General features: G+C 39.3%; 1 protein-coding gene and 1 non-coding gene across 2 annotated transcripts in view; one reads left to right on the top strand and one right to left on the bottom strand.

The window, feature by feature from the left end:
• Window positions 1-16,295, top strand: part of GUCY1A2 (guanylate cyclase 1 soluble subunit alpha 2) — a 318,781-nt gene that overhangs the window by 62,533 nt on the left and 239,953 nt on the right. Inside the window, exon 4 of the mRNA XM_045797680.2 lies at window positions 15,560-16,278. Coding sequence (XP_045653636.1) covers window positions 15,560-16,278 — 719 coding nt within the window. The remainder of the gene's footprint in view (window positions 1-15,559; window positions 16,279-16,295) is intronic.
• Window positions 8,888-9,013, bottom strand: LOC123792746 (small Cajal body-specific RNA 7). The gene has a single exon (XR_006779787.1).

The following is a 16,295-nucleotide window of genomic DNA, read 5'->3' on the forward strand; positions in this document are numbered from 1 at the left end:
GATTTGCTCAGCCAAGGGTAGTAGAATGCTACGTAAGTTAATTGTAGACCAGTCTGTTCTCTTTTTCTCTTTGGGCCTCTGAAGCATCCTCTTCTGAGTCTTGGGTCAAGATACTATAATATAGGGGTGCCTGGGTGGCACAGCGGTTAAGCGTCTGCCTTCGGCTCAGGGCGTGATCCCAGCGTTATGGGATCGAGCCCCACATCAGGCTCCTCAGCTGGGAGTCTGCTTCTTCCTCTCCCACTCCCCCTGCTTGTGTTCCCTCTCTCGCTGGCTGTCTCTGTCTCTGTCGAATAAATAAATAAAATCTTAAAAAAAAAAAGATACTATAATATAGAAAATAGTCTACCCCGATTTCTTAGTATATCTTAATATTAGACTTAGGTGTCCAATGTTATAATCTATAAAGCTTTAGTATCCGTAGACTGTAACCTTCAGATGTTCTTAGTAATGGCCCACGCTTGAGATTTTTGTAAAGAAATAATTCAGGAAGTAAAAACATTAAATAATGGCTTGATGGTGTTTATTGAATGCTCTTCATAATGGCAAAATATTGGCACCAACCCACAGTCTAACTATGAGGAAATGGTCAGTTAAAATATGATAAATCTGCTTCCAAGCCCATTGCACAGCTGTTGCAATGAGAGCGACATGGTAGGGTTATGCTATAGCATGGGGGACTGTTTGTGATGATGTTGTAGCTCTGGTTCCCCAGGAAACAGGCTCTGATGAAGATTTGTGCTCAGGATCCCTCGGGATCAATGACCCAACCAGGCAAAGTTCATTAGGTTTCAGGTCCTGCGAGAAATGCTATGTGGCTCACAGCTCCACCGACGGGTCGTCCTTCTTTCTGAAAGTTAGGTAGCACATGTTTGTATCTTCTGCGTCTCCCCTTGTGAGGCTGTGAAGAAAACAGAGTGGGGGTCGGGGTGGTGGAGCTGGTGTGCACGTGCAGTCACAGCCAAGGTCTCGGCTCAGCTTTCCAGAACCACCCTCCAGGAGGCAAGGAAGCCTCAGCTGTGTATTCCAGCTCACCTCCGACATAACCGTCTTTGGAGACACGCTGCCCTGGAGAGGGGACGGGCCAGAGGGCCAGAAAGCTTTCTTCAGCTGAAGGCAATTTCCAGAGCAAGACTCAGATAAGAGCTGACCGCTACAATGACCTCCTGCCTCTGCTAGAGAGAAAATATTACACGAAAAGAAAAAAGCCAAAACGAACTGTTTTGGTGTATGTATGAATCCAACTGTGTGGGTGTATACAAAAACTGGGGGACACAAAGAATGAACACAGCTCTGTTGTAGGGGTGAAAGAAGTCGTAAGAACATAACCCTTTCACCAAATAAACCATGAATCCAAACAGATTGCGGGTTTGCTTACGATAATGGAAGAACTCGGTGTATATGGTCTCCTCTCTTGATTTAAGAAGATGACCATTTTTGTTAATTCTTGCGTGAGTCAGGTTTTCCCTTGCGTTCTGTTTGTGGAACATGGTGAAGAGAGCTCAGGGTTCTGTCAGGTTCATGTCAAGATGGTAACACATGTGAATGGTCGCTGTGCTTGGGGTGCTCCCCCCATCCCTTCCCAGGGTGGCCTCACCCGTGATGCAGGAGAGGCGGTGGTTATGCATTCAATCCCTACATGTGCCATCGGTACTATTTCCCCCCCCGCCCACAGCCCTAAATTGCTTCCCTACCCAGCCTAACATCTTATGTATGCATGATCCAAGGAGAGCTGAGTATGAAAAATGTGGATGGAGCAGGGCAAATCAAATACGATATCGAAAAACAGTTTGAAGTGTATGTAGTGTGGAGGAATAAATACAAACCTCTATTTCCCCAAGTTGGAGCGCACGTACGTGCAAGACCCCAAGCCCGGCATAAAGGCATCTCACGTCAGCTCCTCTTTTCGGAAGCAGACCTCCTCTATCTCTGCTGCTCACCTGCTTCCTTCCCCATCATAACTTGTAATGTCCTTCCAGATCCCACCTACTCTCTCTTCTTTCTAGTGTACTCTTGCCTTTCCTATCTATTTAAAATAGTTCTTTTGAGCTGCCTTTAATGCATTTTGAATTAGTTCTTTGGAAACAAGATGGGAAGACAAAGGAGAGCATGTGAGCTATTTTCAGGTGCTTTAAAGGATGTCTGTGGGGGAGAGCAGAGGACAGAATAGAACCAGTGGACTAAAGTTATAGATTTTGCCTCAGTGGAAGAAGGAAGGAACTTTGTGATTACTAGAGATACTGTTGGGGGAGCAAGCTTCAGGAGCTCCTCATCGTGGGTGGTGTTGAAGTAGAGGAAAGGGGACTATTTATGAGGACCGTTGTGTTTTGATGGAGGTTAGACTGGGTACCAGTGCAATTCCAATGTACTTGGTGACCTCGTGTGTTGATCTTCTGTGAAACAGTATAGCTAGAAATTCTCTTTTAAACAAACATAGACCTAATCCCATGCTATTATCCTCCAGAAATATAAACCCATTAGGATTGCTTCTTTGTGAGTGCTGTTAAGTCTGCCATATGTTACTGTAAAAGCCACATTGTGGATGTATGATGCACTAATTTCTGTCACACTTAAAATCTTTTTTTTTTTTTTAAAGATTTTATTTATTTATTTGACAGAGATAGAGACAACCAGCGAGAGAGGGAACACAAGCAGGGGGAGTGGGAGAGGAAGAAGCAGGCTCCTAGCGGAGGAGCCTGATGTGGGGCTCGATCCCATAACGCCGGGATCACGCCCTGAGCTGAAGGATCACGCTTAACCGCTGTGCCACCCAGGCGCCCCTGTCACACTTAAGATCTGATGCTATTTGGCTAAGGAAACACATATTTTAGCCGTTGGCTAACTATTTATTACCTAATTTGTTTGGAAAGTTGTAAACTTTTCAGATTCCCATCAATTTTATTTCTTTACTACAACACAGCTTTCATTCCAAAAATGAATCCTTTCTGTACAGATTGGACAGGAGAATAGCTCCCAAGACTGGGTTGGAGCCTTCGAGGAGGGGAATCACCATTTAGCGATTGTAGAAAGCGTAATAATTAAAGAGGCATTAACGGTGATTAACAGCTCTGAGTCAGCCCTCTGAGGATCCGTCCCAGTGGAAGTGAGGCTCTCCTGTGGCCACTACTGTGGCCTCCAATCTGAACATGGCCAGTCGTCATCTACAGAAGCCAGAGTGCTCGCATTTGCATCGCAATTCCCTCCCCTACCTTCTTAGCCATCGGGTGAAATACTAGTAGTACAGGTGTGAGAGGGAGGTTCCAAAGCCTGCCAGCCACTGCTGTATTTTTGCCATGTGGCAGATTGCTTTTCAGAAGCGGGGGGCCCAGGGCTGAGGCAGGTGCACGTCCAGCTCCTCTTGGTAATCAGCTTGTGTGGGGGTGTTCTTTGAATCTGTACCACATCACTGCTGGGCTTTGGGCTTAGGTCTTCTACAGCCACGGGCCAGGGCACTTGGGGAAGAAGGCTGGAAAATGCGGTGAGACCTCTGTCACCAGATGGGTGGCCAACTTGTGACAGCAAACATAGCACAGAGCTCTGATAAGGTTGCGTGATCTAGCAAGTGCTGCCCTGAGTCTGTCCATTCCTTGGTTCTCACCTGTGGCTATTTGTTGGCAGAGGAACAAGAATTCGTAAAATAAGCGTTCACACTGATTAAATTGCTCATTTAGTAGAATTTGACATGCTTGCGTAAAAAGGCCTGCCAGCAAGTATTGAAGGGTATGAAAAACAGCAATGGAAAAATTACACATATACAACATAGTACAGTGTACTTATTATATGTCTTATCTAATATATTCATCATGTATTCTATATATATATGGGTAGTTACACACAGCTGTATTTCTTTGTTCATTTATTCTTTATTCTTTTATCAGTCAAAAAAATCCACTACAGTCAAGCCAGTGTGTAAGTGATTAGAGTTCCAATAGTCATCTTTACTTTGCTTCTCTAAAACTCCGTGTGAGTTCCTCTTCCAGGAATTTTGCGTAATGTTCTTTCGGTCTGGAATGGTTTTCTTTCTGTCTGTTCCTTCTTGGCTGCCTAGATGACTTTTATTTATCCTTCAGATGTGTCACTTTTAAAGGATGCTTTCTTTGACCCCCTAGATTACATTAGGTCCCTGAGACATGCTCTCAAGCACTCTGCCCCTTATCACTGTAACACTGTCATCATGTGGTTCCTTTTGGATTATTGCTGGATTATGTACTCAATTTCTGGATTATTTAGTCTTTCATGTAGCTCAGTAAAGGCAAGACCTATGTCTGTTCCAGGCACGATAGTATTCCCAGTACTCAGCACTGAGACTGATACTGGCCAGGCGCTCTCTCTCTTTTATATAAAGGAATGAATAAATGTTGAATGGGACATAACTCTTGTCTTCAGAGAGGTCAAGTCTGGCTGAGGGGGGGACAAACCAGCAGGTGTTGTGTGATGAGTGCTAGGGGGTAGTCACACTGTGCTTGAGAAGCCACAAAAGCAGAGGCCGCTATCTCAGTGTGAGTGTCCAGGAAAGCATTCTGCAGGAATTCAGGTGTGAGGATTTGCAAGATGAGTTTAAGCAGATAACTAGCTAAGTGGGTTAGGAGAACAGAATTCCATTAAAGAAACAAAACAAAATAGAAAGCTACCACATACAGGAGCCTGTAAGCGAGGGAGAGATTGTTGGGCATTTGAGGGACATTCCAAGCAGTTCCTAATGACTTGTGCAGGGATGTGAATTGGGCAAATTGGGGGAATGAGAATGGGCTTGGAGTAAAGGCTGGATCAAACTTGCTGAGCTTGTATTTTATTCTAAAGGCCATGGATAATCCTGGGAGGGCTTTAGGCAGAGAAACGATATGTAAGATTTATGATTTTGAAGAGTGTATAGAGAATGGATTGCAGAGAGATCGGAAAGTAGACACGATGGTTAGGAGGCTGTTGAAATAACTCTAGTCTGTGGATCATGGTGGCCTGAACAAAGAGACAGGACAGACAGACAGGGGAGGGACGTCATGCACACACACACATACACACGTATGTTTTTAGTAAAATAAAATCGTACTCTATACATTATTCTGGCAGTTTTAATTTAGCTTTGTACCTTACCAACTCAAATATGTCTTTATGTCTTTTTCTGTGTTGGTTCGCCACTTTTAATTAAGGAATACATGTACTCCTCTAGATTTTCTTCTACAGTATTTATTTGGTCTTTTACATTTTAAGCTTCTAATTGATCTAAAATTTGATTTTGTTTGTGATGTGAGATGAGATTTAATTTTGTTTTCCACATGGCTAGTGCCATTTATTAGGTAAACCATTCTTTCCCCATTGAATTAAAATGCTATTTTGTGCTGCATTAAAACTTCTCGCATGCACGGATTTACTTCTGAATTCTCAGTCTCTTTGTTTGTTCCTGTGGAAATAACAAATGTAGTTGGAGTCCATTTCATTTTTTCTAGTATCTGGTTCCTCCCAGTAGTCTTCCTATTGAAGCATTTTGGGGCTATGTTAGGCATTTTTTGTTACATATGAATCTTAAAATGATTGTACTGGGAAGAAACCTTGTTGAGACTATAACAGGAAATGCATTAAATTTATACATTAATTTTGGGAGAATTGATAGTTTTATAATAGAAAGTCTTCATATTCTAAAATATGGAATATTTTCCCATTTGTTAGGTTTTGTTTGCTGTGTTAAGATTTTATGGTTTTCTTAATATAAGTTCTGTGCCTTTCTCATGAAATATATGACTTTACAGTTTTTATTTCTACTTTGAATATTTTCCCATTTCTACTTGTGGATTCTTACTGCTAATACAGAGAAAAGCTATTGATTCTATCGTTCATATTCTGCTACTTTACTACAGTTTTAAAATTCTAGTAGTTTTTTTTCCTCTATAAAATGTGTGTTATAAATGTTTTAAGCACCAAAGGAGGGGGGGAAGAAAGCAAGTCAGCAAGAAAGAGCCTCCAAATTAGAAGACTTTGTAGGTTTTCTAAATGTACAATCTTCTTCATTATCAAAAAGATAATTTTATTCTTCTTTCCAGTGTGCATAGCAATTATTTTATTTGCATATCTCCGAAAATTTGCTGGAAACTCCAACATAACATTGAATAATAATAGTGATAGCAAGCACACTGATCTCATCTCTGATTTTAGTTGAAACATTTTTAGCGTTTTATCCTTTAAAAGAAGCTTTGCTTCTGGTTTTTGGAAAGCAGCATTATGTTTGAGCAGTTTCTTTATATCTCTATTTTACTCAGAATTTTTATTAAAACTGTTAAATTTTATACTTTTCAAAAACTACTGATACAATAATTTTCTCAGTGTTATGAATGTGATAATTTTTATTGGTAGACTTTCTGATATTGAACTACTTTTTTTTTTTTTTTAAGATTTTTTATAAAGTAATCTCCACACTCAACGTGGGGCTTGAACCCAATGCCCCGAGATCGAGAGTTGCGTGCTCCCCTGGACTGAGCCAGCCAGGCGCCCCATACCTTTTCATTTCTGATATAAACGCTATTTGGTCAGAATGTATTATTCTGTAAGTTTATAGAGTCCGTTTGCTACTGTTTCAACAAATACTCATAAGAGAAATTGGTTTTAGCATACTACATCAAGTTTTGGCATTAAAGGTATGTGGTCTCAATAAAAATAATTGAGTAGTTTTAATTTTTTTTTTCTATGACCTGGAAATATTTAAATAACTTTCTAATTATTTATTTTAAAGACCAGGCAGAACTCAGATTGCCCATTTCTTGGTGAATTTTGGTCATTTATATTTTGCCATGAAATTATTTAACATTACATTTATACATTTGGTGGCAAAACATTGTGATTTTTTTTTTGATCCCTCTATTTCTTAGTATGTACCTATGTTATCTTTCTCTTTCCTAAGTATGTATCTTTTTTTCTCTTAATTTTGGATTTTACCTGTTAATTTTTTAAAAGCTCAACACAGTTTTCTTAATTTGGAAGCTTTTTATTTGCTTTTTGCTGAAAACGTTGATGACCTATTTTTTTTTTTGAGTGGAGTTTTTACTGTGCTTCAGGATTTGTATGAAGTAGTCTTTGATTTCTAGAAGTGATAATTCCAATTTTGATTTTCTCTTTAATTGAAGAGAGTGTATTGCTTAACTTTTAAACAGATATGATTTTTTGGTCATCTTTGTTATTTGTAAATATTTGTTATTTTTATTACTATTAGAAAATGTGATCTGCAAAATCTTTACTTCAAAATATGGGAATTTTCTGGCCCAGTATTTGAGGAATTTTTATAATTCTTCACACGCGTACAAACACATATATGCAAGTGCATAGATTTATACATTGTGTACGTATACATGTGTGTTTGAATTTTGCTTATTTTAATTTCATTTTTTCCCTTTTTTATTTTTGCTCTTTGTTAATATGTATTTAATCAGTGACTCTGCTTTTTTAATCTTTGATCTTTTTGGTTCTGAAAAAGGCACATTCAAGTTTTCCAGTATTTTATTTTTGTTAAGTTTGTTTATTGTATATTTTTTTAATTTAATTTCTCTATGACTTTGCTTTTTTGTCTATTAGATCCATGTGATCCTGAGAGACGTATATCAAAGTTTCCCAAAAGAATTGTATAGAGTTCTTTCATTCTTAATTTTTTAAATATGTAAGAGCTTTAGTTCACATACCATACAAGTCACCCATTTAAAGTGTATGCTTCAGGGTTTTTAGTATATTCATAAAGTTGTACAACCATCACTAAAGCAATTTTAGAACATATTTGTCACTCCATAAAAAGACATGTATGCATTAGCAATCAATTCCTACTTGTTTTTGCTTCATGTATTTGGCTGCAGTGTTGATTGGTTTGTACAGGTTTGTACCTCTGAGGTCGTCTTTATTTGTGATTTTGTTAGATAATGTCTCTCTTTAATCCTGATTCACATTTTTAAGTTTAATTCTACTTTGTTTGATATTAATATTGCTCCTCGCTGTAGTTTCTTGGAATTCTTTACTGTCCACCTTTTATTTTTTAAATTGCTTCTTGTAAGTGCCACTCTCATGCAGTAGTCAGAGTTCCTCCCATTGGACGGACACATAATTTACTTCATTTTCTTTCTTCTGTTTTGATTTCTGATTAACTATTTTTCATCTTATTTTTTTCCTGTATTGATCCAGTTGAATCAAAATATATATATTTTTACCTTCATAATTTGAAAGTTCTCTGCTTTCCCATTACTGGTATCTTCCTTTTGCTGTTATTTAAATTAGACCCACATGTTCTCTCATTACTCTAAAACAAATTATTACTTATTTTCTTCCTGAGACTATATTTTGCCTCTACTCACCCAAATTCCATTGAGAAGAGACTTTTAGAATGCTGATACTTCCTTCCTTTCCACCACCTCCTCTATTTCTCTCCAGCCTCCCAACTCCTGGATTTTCCTGAGATGGTTTAGTTCCAGATGGTGGATAAAATGCACCTCGCAGGAGTCGACAGTTTCTCTTTCCCTCTGTTTCATTAATTTTTATTTAACATTTATATTTCAAATGTATAATCTGCCATCCATTACGTGTGTGTGTGTGTGTGTGTGTGTGTGTGTGTGTGTGCGCGTCCACTTGTATCAAACAATCCTGACTGAAACTTGTGCCTTTCCATCTGTAGATTCAGGATTTTCTACAGTTCAGGGGCAAATTATCTCTATTTTTGGTTTAGTTACATTTCTTACTCCATTGGTTTCCTTTTCTCATTCTAGACCATGCTGTGTTTAGAGGTTGTACTTTTCATGAGTTGTCCTACTAAATCTGTTTGTAGTCAACAGAGGAATCACAGACAAACATATAAATAGAAAGGATTATCTGCTATTTTATATATGCTTTGCTATCTGAAAGGAAAGAGTAAAAACTGATAATACTGGAGTGTAATTTTATGATGCTCTCCTTTTTAAAAAAATACTTAGATTAATTACATAACTTACATAATAAAAATTTCCAATCATACAACATTCAACACCCAATTACCTCTACTTCATCATTTCCATATGATGTTCTACTTTTTAGATGTAGTTTCTGGGTGAAAAACATATTCCAGACTATTCAGTTTGGCTTCATCTCCATTATGCCATGTTTCTCACTATTAAAATTTATATGCTATGCATATTTTAAAGCATATCTTAGCATATTCTCAAAATTAAAAACTTGAGGTTTAACCATCACAAGTACTTTTGTCCCTAAAGTACTTAATATGCTTCTGATAATGCCTATTCCTTTGGGTATTCAAGAATTAATGTTCAATCTGTTAGAGGGACCCTGTTGTTATTAGCAAATTCTTTGATAGCTCAAAGATAATAAAACCCTGTTTTAATTTTGAGTCTGAATATATATCCTGTTTTCTTTATATCATAAAATTTAAAATTATTAACTAATTTTATTTTATTTTTTTAAAGATTTTATTTATTTATTTGAGAGAGAGAGAGACAGCCAGCAAGAGAGGGAACACAAGCAGGGGGAGTGGGAGAGGAAGAAGCAGGCTCCAGCGGAAGAGCCTGACGTGGGGCTCGATCCCAGAACTCCAGGATCACGCCCTGAGCCGAAGGCAGACGCTTGACAACTGAGCCACCCAGGCGCCCCTATTAATTAATTTTAGTTCACCTATACTTAAAAATAAATATCTGACATAAGTTGTGTTCTTTTTTGGAGGGGCACAGAGATGCCACAAAGGCAGTAAAAGGAGAATGACATGCCTCTAAAAGAGTGCAAAACCTTGTTTAACTCCTCATAGATTAAGACCAAAATTGATGGGGATCATTCTTTGCATTATTATCCTACCACTGAAACGACAAAGGTTTTATATCACTCCAACAGCAATTCCAATGAAACTGTATTGATAGATCAGATTGAAAACAATTTTCTTTTAAAATTAGAATTCGGGCAGTGAGATTTCTTGAGAGCCTTTCACCTTTGTTATTATTTAGACCCATATGTATAATATTTACCGTGAAATCTCCTCTGGGTGGCTGAGACGAACTTCAGTCATTGCTTTGTAGATTGGCATGACACTAGAATGATAGTTTTATAGAAGAAGTGCCATCAAACTCGCTGACCAAACCTTAGGGGCTTGCTAGATGAAAAAGTTGTTTCTGGACAAATACCATCTACTATCACTTATATATGTGGAATCTGAAAACGCCAGCCTCATAGAATGTGGTCACCAGGGCTTGGCAGGTAGAGGAGTTGGGGAGATGTTAATCAAAGGGTACAAACTTCCAGTTAGAAGATGAATAAGTTTTTGGGATCCATTGTATGACTTTGTGATTATTGTTAATGTATTATAATGTATTATATACTTGAATGTGGAGAGAGTAGATCTTAAATGTTCTCACTACAAAAAAAAAAAAGGAGTTATGTGACCTAATGAAGGTGTTAGCTAACAACACAAGGGTAATCATTTTGCAATATATAAATGTATCAAAAGAACACTCTGTGTACCTTTAAGTTATACAGTGCTATGTGTCAGTTATAGCTGAGTAAAGCTGGAAAAAGTTGTTTCTCTAAGAAGATAATTATCTCTTTAATAGATATTGAAATCTCTTTGCAGTTTGGACTTGAGATAGAGTTGTGCTTCAGTTACAGTATTTAGATATTAGATCGATGAAGCCTAAATAATGAAAAAACAGTTATGGGGGGTCTACAGCTCACAGAAGTGTGAAGTTGGCAAGTATTCCACTCCTCAGTTGATCTGTATGCCACTTTAGGACACACCTGTTGCTTTGGTGTTTTTCTGTGTTGGTGGAGACCAATGTCCTCCTTGGGTGATAAGGATGGTCTCTGGATCTAAAAACCATCTTTTATTGATTTTCTCCTAAAGGATCCAGGACCCTAGTCAACGCTGTATCTTTGGTGCCTTCTCTCTCTATTTACTTGGTTCTCAATGAAGGCAATATTTTCCAGAGGTCTATAAGCCTAGAGGTCAGATTTATTACAGTCTTACAAAGTAAGTAATTTTAACACCCCAATAATATTAATTCACCTGAAAACTATTTCTTTACCTGCCACACACTCCTTAACCACCCCTGACACCCAGTATTCTGCCTTTCCCCTGCACTGAAACTGCTGTCCAAGGTTCCCAAAGTGCTGACCGATCCAACTTACAGTTTTCTGTCCTTACCTTACTCGACTTTGCTCTGGCATTTGTAACCGTTGACTGCTCCTTGTAGCTCCTTTCTGTTGACTTTAGTGGATGCACTAATTCATTCAACATCTAGCAATCTTTAGTGAGCACCTACTAAATGTCATGCGGAACGCGCAGAAGCTGGGCATTGATCATAGAACGCTGAGCCAGGCATGCGTTTCCCTCCCACCCAGATGTTTTTCTCTTTTGATAGTGTGCTTATTTCACAAGATGTAGTATTAGGCGGAGTTCACCTTGAGACCTACCTTTGCTACCTACAGTTGTGTGACCTTGGGCAAATTTCTTAACATTTTTCACTTGTAAAATGAGGACAATTAAAAATACCTACTTGATAAGAATATTTTAAAGTGTAAAGTGATCTATGTAAAATGTTCAGCACATTGCTTAACACTCTTCTCACTGGGACTTCTCTAATTCAGGCCATATAATCTTTTAAAGACATTATAGCATCTTTCTGGTTGGTGTCTTTGATTCTGGTCTTGGCACCCTTAAGTCCAGCCTCCGCATTGCTCATCAGCTAACAACTCATCCCCTCACTCCTGTTCCCCAGATGTTATCCACTTACTGTTTGCGCTTCCCTGACCACGCCAGGCCCTTCCATTTCTCTGGCTCATGTGTATTCCATTACTGTCAATCCATTAACGTGATTGTTCCTTCATTGTTGGGTTTTTGAACACCCACTTTTTCTTTCAGTCTCCCTTCTGACATTCTCTCCCTGAGGAGAGAATCATTCTTTTCTTCATACCTTCATAGGTATTCCCATGTGCCTCTGTTAAGCATAATCCCACTGTGATTTAATTATCTGTAGAGTCTCATGTCAGAAAAGAATGTGTCTGGTTGTCTAGGTATCCTTAAATGTGGCACAACTGTAACTTTAAAAGCTTGATTATATTTATCAAACAAATATTTAGATGAGAGCTTAGTTTCTATGAATGAAGTCTTAGTGACTATGTGCTCATGATGGGTATGTAGACATAAAGGGGATAATGTCCTTGTCCTCAAGAGGTGCACAGTGTGAAGTCAGAAGGATAGTAGATGAGGGACGAAAGGGTCGTATCACCAATGAATAGATTATTGTATTTTCATCTAAAGGACACCACGTTTAGGCTACTCATTTGTCTAAAGAGGTGAATTAACGGTAATTTAAAATTCTAGCTTCTAACTTACTTGTTAATGAAAGCAGATGTGTTATAAGTTTTGCCCCTGGAGGAACGTATTCTTACAGACCCAGATGTTGAGCTGTCGTAGCATCTTCTGATGTGAGACGATGAGCATTGTCTGTATGTGTCAAATGATTTACTGTAAGTAGGGGGTTCGCATCAATGGTAGGTGCAGCCTTGGAAGTGAACACCAATTGTCTGAGCTGAAGTGCTTTCTCTGTGCTTTCTCAATTTTGAGATAAGGTTTAAAATGTAAGTCTTGGCCATTGATTTATGGCATATTTGCAAGAGTTACAGCGATCTTTCAATAGTTTTCCATGTTTCCAACTTGAAGATTTTTCTTCTTTTATGATCTTGTACAGTTTGTGAGAAGAAAAATCTTTATTAGTTAATCAAGGATTGTGATTTTATAGAATTGCCATGTATAGGATTTGAGTGTAATATTCAAAATATTTCAGCTTTTCTTTATTGATGCAAGTCACTCTAGCATCCTGGTAGGTCTTGCTGTCGTCATTGGAGAATTAACAACCCTGTGCCTTAAGGTATAGAAGTACTTTGTAAGACAGTGAGGATTTCTAGCTGATGGAATGCTGTATTCACAGAATAGTTTTTAGTCTGTGCCCCTGGTGAATTTACTTGTTATTTTCTGGATGATTCTGGGGGATTCTGTCTTTGGGAATAGAACATAAGCTTACTGTATTATGTTTATATCTATGTTCTTTAATAACTCAGAGGGCATTTTCAGTGTTATGAAAAAAGCAAGTTAGGAGAAATTCTCTTTTTCTTTTCTGTGCATAAAGACCCTGAGTCCTTTTAAGATATAACTCTTCAAAGGATAGAAGCAAGCCATGAAATATTTGTAGTGGCACATGGAATTCTGTGGTTCAGCAAGTATAGTCAGCTTACAGGAATTTTTATTTATTGGGACTTTAGTTTTAATTAGACTTTTGCAATGAAAAAAAAAAGCAACCAAGAACATTGTTTTTGAAGGGACATCCATATAATTTGTATTAGGACCTTTTAGTTACGTAGTGATGGTGGTACAGGTGGTACTTCCTTTGACGTAGGAAGACATTTTTGTGAAGGAATTTTCAGACAGTCATCAAACCAAGAGAGCATGGTTTTAGAAGCCAAGAGAGAAGGGGGATTTAGGAGGAGGAGATGATCAGTAGAATCAAAGAAAAACAACAAACAAGGTTGACTAAGGGATCGAGCAGTATGTTTTGACTGAAGCATTTGTAAAAGTAGTTTCAACAGAGCAGTTGGAACAGGAGCCAAATTGCAATGAGTGTCATTCCCCTTGGTTTTTTCCTTCCGCCCTGGAGAACTGGACAGATGAACGCTGTTACTGTCAGTTTGGGCTGGATTATTGTCAGTGAAGGCAGGACATGCTGAAGGGCAGTCTCGTACCGCGAGCACGTAAGATGCGCAGTCACGGGTTTATATCGATAGGTGACTTTCTCCGTTTGGCTTAAATGTCAGATCTATGAGACTAAAATTAATGTGAAATTCTTCCTAAGAAAAGGACTCTTTCCCACTTAGATTTTCTACTGCTTTTCGTTTCACATTGCTTTTAAGAACTTTTTTGGTCAAACTGACTTCTTCACTCGGCTATTACAATGTTCATACTCTGTAGTACTCTCTCAAAAAACATTTGATGTGTTTTGACTGTTTTTCAAATAGTATTGTTCATTGTTCTGTTCCCACATTTCTGCACGGGGAGAGCACTTAGGGAATGCTAAAGGGAGGAAGAGCAAGCCATGTCATAGACAGCCCAGACTGCTCTGCACTTGAACACGACACGAGCAAGGTGACCTCTGTGTCTTCCCAATCCCACCTTAACTTCAGGACCTCCTTGTAAGATGCAGTAGACGAGGCAAGAAAGTATGAATACGTAACTTACACGTATTGTTTTCAGCCAAAGTCAAAGGAGAAGCCGTAGAGTGACTCCATATAGAAGTTTCCTTTAGCATACACACTCAACTCTCACATATGTATTGTATTCTTTCTCTTTGGACCATAAATTCCCTCCATATTTTTCCTCAGATCTTCATTATGAGCGGATCTAACTAGATCACATGTGACTGGTTCTAATTTCTACATCATGCATTTTGTGTGTGTGTGTGTGTGTGTGTGTGTGTGTGTGTGTGTATTTTATGTTATAATTCCATTGCTATCAGATAGAGTTCCTTTCGCCTTGGCATGTGGAAGTATGAACTGGGAAAACAAAGGGTTTTAACTCTTTCTGGTAAGATTCCTACTCCACTCTTAGCTACACTCATTTTTGCGGGTGAGAGAATGCAAATCAGCCCACAGTTCTGCCATTTTTAGTTCCTTGTTTGGTGTGTCTCTAACTGGGTTCTAACTTAATTCCTTCTGTTGGCCCTAGATAATCTTATGCCTTTCCCCACTCAGGTACCATCATTTCCCTCTCTGGGTGATATTTCCCACTCAACAAATGAACTTTGATAAGTAAGATAGTAATAGTGGATGGGTGCAATAGAGAAACAATGTTGAGTTGCTTCTAAGACGTTGCTTCAATGAAGAGGGGATCATTAAGATGATCTTATTTGCTGAGGACCGCAATTGCAGTAGGGTGTTGACAAGTGCGCAGCTAGGTTATCAGCGTTTGGAAGGTTTGTGCTGTAGGGGTTGAAGGGTGGGAGGCATGAACTGGCAGAGCACAGAGGATTTCTAGAGCAACAGGAGTACTCTGTATGTTGTTCTAATGGTGAACACATGTCATTACACTTTTGTCCAAATGCAAGGATGTCCACCACTGAGAGTGAACCCAAATGTAGACTGTGGCCTCTGGGAGATGATATGGTGTCATTGTAGGTTCATTGATGGTAACAAATGTACCGCTGTAGCACATTGAGGACGTGGGGGGGGGGGTTGTGTGTGTGTGGGGAGAGGGTTCTATGGAGGATATCCATACTTTTTGCCCAGTTTTGCTGTGAATTTAAAACTGCTCTAAAAAATAAGTCTATTTAAAAACAAACAAAAATACTAAAAGAAGTTGATGCTCATTAACATCTTAGAAGCCTCCAGAAGATGAAGTGAAAGTTACTTTCTCTAATTCAAAATGAATTCACTCTTTGGGAATTTGTGGGCCCAAGGGAAATAGCTCTCTTGTCTCACTCACTGGTTATCACATTTGATAAGCACTAAAGAAAGCTGTAAATTCGATTATTTCATTATGCTTCTCTAACATTTCCTTCCCATTCACCTCCAGGTTTGAAGTTTGAGGAAATCCAAGAAAGATTTGGCGAGGAGTTCTTTAATATATGCTTCGATGAGAACGAGAGAGTCCTTCGAGCTGTGGGCGGCACGTTGCAGGATTTTTTTAATGGCTTTGATGCTTTGTTGGAACACATTAGAACTTCTTTTGGGAAACAGGCGGCTCTGGAGTCGCCATCGTTCCTGTGCAAAGAGCTCCCTGAAGGCGCGCTGATGCTCCACTATTTCCACCCTCACCGTACCGTGGGGTTTGCAATGCCGGGGATGATCAAGGCCGCAGCCAAGAAGATCTACAGGCTGGACGTGGCGGTGGAGCAAGTTGCCAGCGAGAAGCTGGGCTCTGATGCTTCGAACCCGGGCAACTGCGGCTGTCTTACCTTCCTCCTCAAAGAATGTGACGACACCAACATCACGAAGAACCTTCCCCAGGGCACCTCCCAGGTCCCCGCAGACCTCAGAATCAGCATCAGCACCTTCTGTAGAGCCTTCCCTTTCCACTTGATGTTTGACCCCCACATGTCTGTGCTCCAGCTGGGGGAAGGCCTGCGGAAGCAGCTGCGCTGCGATACTCACAAAGTGCTCAAGTTCCAGGACTGCTTCGAGATCGTGTCTCCCAGGGTTCATGCCGCCTTCGAGAGGGTCCTGCTGCGCCTGTCCACCCCATTCGTGATCAGGACCAAGCCCGAGGCTTCTGGCACTGAACACAAAGACAAGGTAAGTGGCCACGGGCT

Source organism: Ursus americanus, chromosome 16 (genome assembly GCF_024610735.1).
Source record: "Ursus americanus isolate L20-20 chromosome 16, mUrsAme1.1.p, whole genome shotgun sequence".
In the NCBI taxonomy this organism is placed as follows: domain Eukaryota; kingdom Metazoa; phylum Chordata; class Mammalia; order Carnivora; family Ursidae; genus Ursus; species Ursus americanus.